Here is a 1060-nt window from a genome sequence, read left to right on the forward strand (position 1 = left end):
CAGACATAAAACATCTAACAGCAGAAGACTGGTCAGCCTCAGAATTAGATCTCTAAACAAAGTTTAAGAAATTTTTTTATCTCAACTTCATACATATAATTAAATTAGAAAGAACAATGACTTCAAATAAAATCTATGACTTTAAAACAATTTGATCACGAGCCAAAAAACACAATTACACATTATCCTCCTTTTTCCATTTTTCCTTCATGTCTTTTATTTTTATTAATGTTACCTCATTCCTTTATTTATTCTTACGTGTCTGTTACACAACAGGCTAGCAGGATTTAAGATGCCTGTGTTACTTTAGTCTCATGGAAAGCCCACCCGTGGTTCATGTGTTAGCCAAGTCTGTAGCCCTTGTTTTCTTATTGTGATTAGATATTGGTGTTAAGAAAACTTAAAATATTTTCAATGATTTTACTTTCAAATTACATTAATACACATTCTTATTTTACATACTTGACACCATTGTTTAAAATAGCACTACAAAAACTTTATTTGTGCCATCTAGTCATCAAAAGAGGAATGCAAATGGTGTGAGGTAAAATTATACCCCATTAGCTTTCTTCATTAATCTAAGGATTTGAAAGATTAAATAAAGTAAAATCAAATTTCCTGAAGTTCATTTGATAAAATATGTAATAAATAAAAGTTTCACCAAAAACTAACCTTTAAGTCTTTAGTCTCCTGTAATAACGCTGACAGTCTCCCTTCAACATCAGTAGTTTTTGCAGCTGTTACAGTTTCATTCTCTCCTGATACAGGAACTGATTTGGCCTGAAAGTAGAAATTAAAAAAATAAAGCCAAAAAAATTTTCTTTAAAAATTTTAAAATTCCAAGCTATCAATATGAACTCCCAAAGTGGTGATTTAATTTTCTTCCTATTTTGAAATTTTATTCCCAGTAACAGAACATATGTGTTTACATGTAACAAAGTGCTCTCCCCTGAAAGATGAGCTGTCTGCATAGTGGAGGCGGCGGCTTAGTTGGGATGAAACGGCATCAAATCCCATCAGAGTATGAAGAAGGCTGGGCTAACCTGCTTCAAGGTCAGCC

General features: G+C 32.4%; 1 protein-coding gene across 2 annotated transcripts in view; it reads right to left on the reverse strand.

Annotated features, from left to right (window-relative positions):
* Positions 1-97: 97 nt before the first annotated feature.
* USO1 (USO1 vesicle transport factor) overlaps positions 98-1060 on the reverse strand; it is a 115241-nt gene continuing 114278 nt past the window's right edge. Inside the window, exon 23 of one of the 2 annotated variants that reach the window (XM_023737635.1) lies at positions 98-780. In XM_023737635.1, the coding sequence (XP_023593403.1) occupies positions 658-780 (123 nt within the window). In that variant the 3' untranslated portion in view covers positions 98-657. The remainder of the gene's footprint in view (positions 781-1060) is intronic. The other variant, XM_023737636.1, reaches the window with a different exon arrangement.

The sequence above is a fragment of the Trichechus manatus genome, unplaced genomic scaffold (genome assembly GCF_000243295.1).
Source record: "Trichechus manatus latirostris isolate Lorelei unplaced genomic scaffold, TriManLat1.0 scaffold00105, whole genome shotgun sequence".
Classification (NCBI taxonomy): Eukaryota; Metazoa; Chordata; class Mammalia; order Sirenia; family Trichechidae; genus Trichechus; species Trichechus manatus.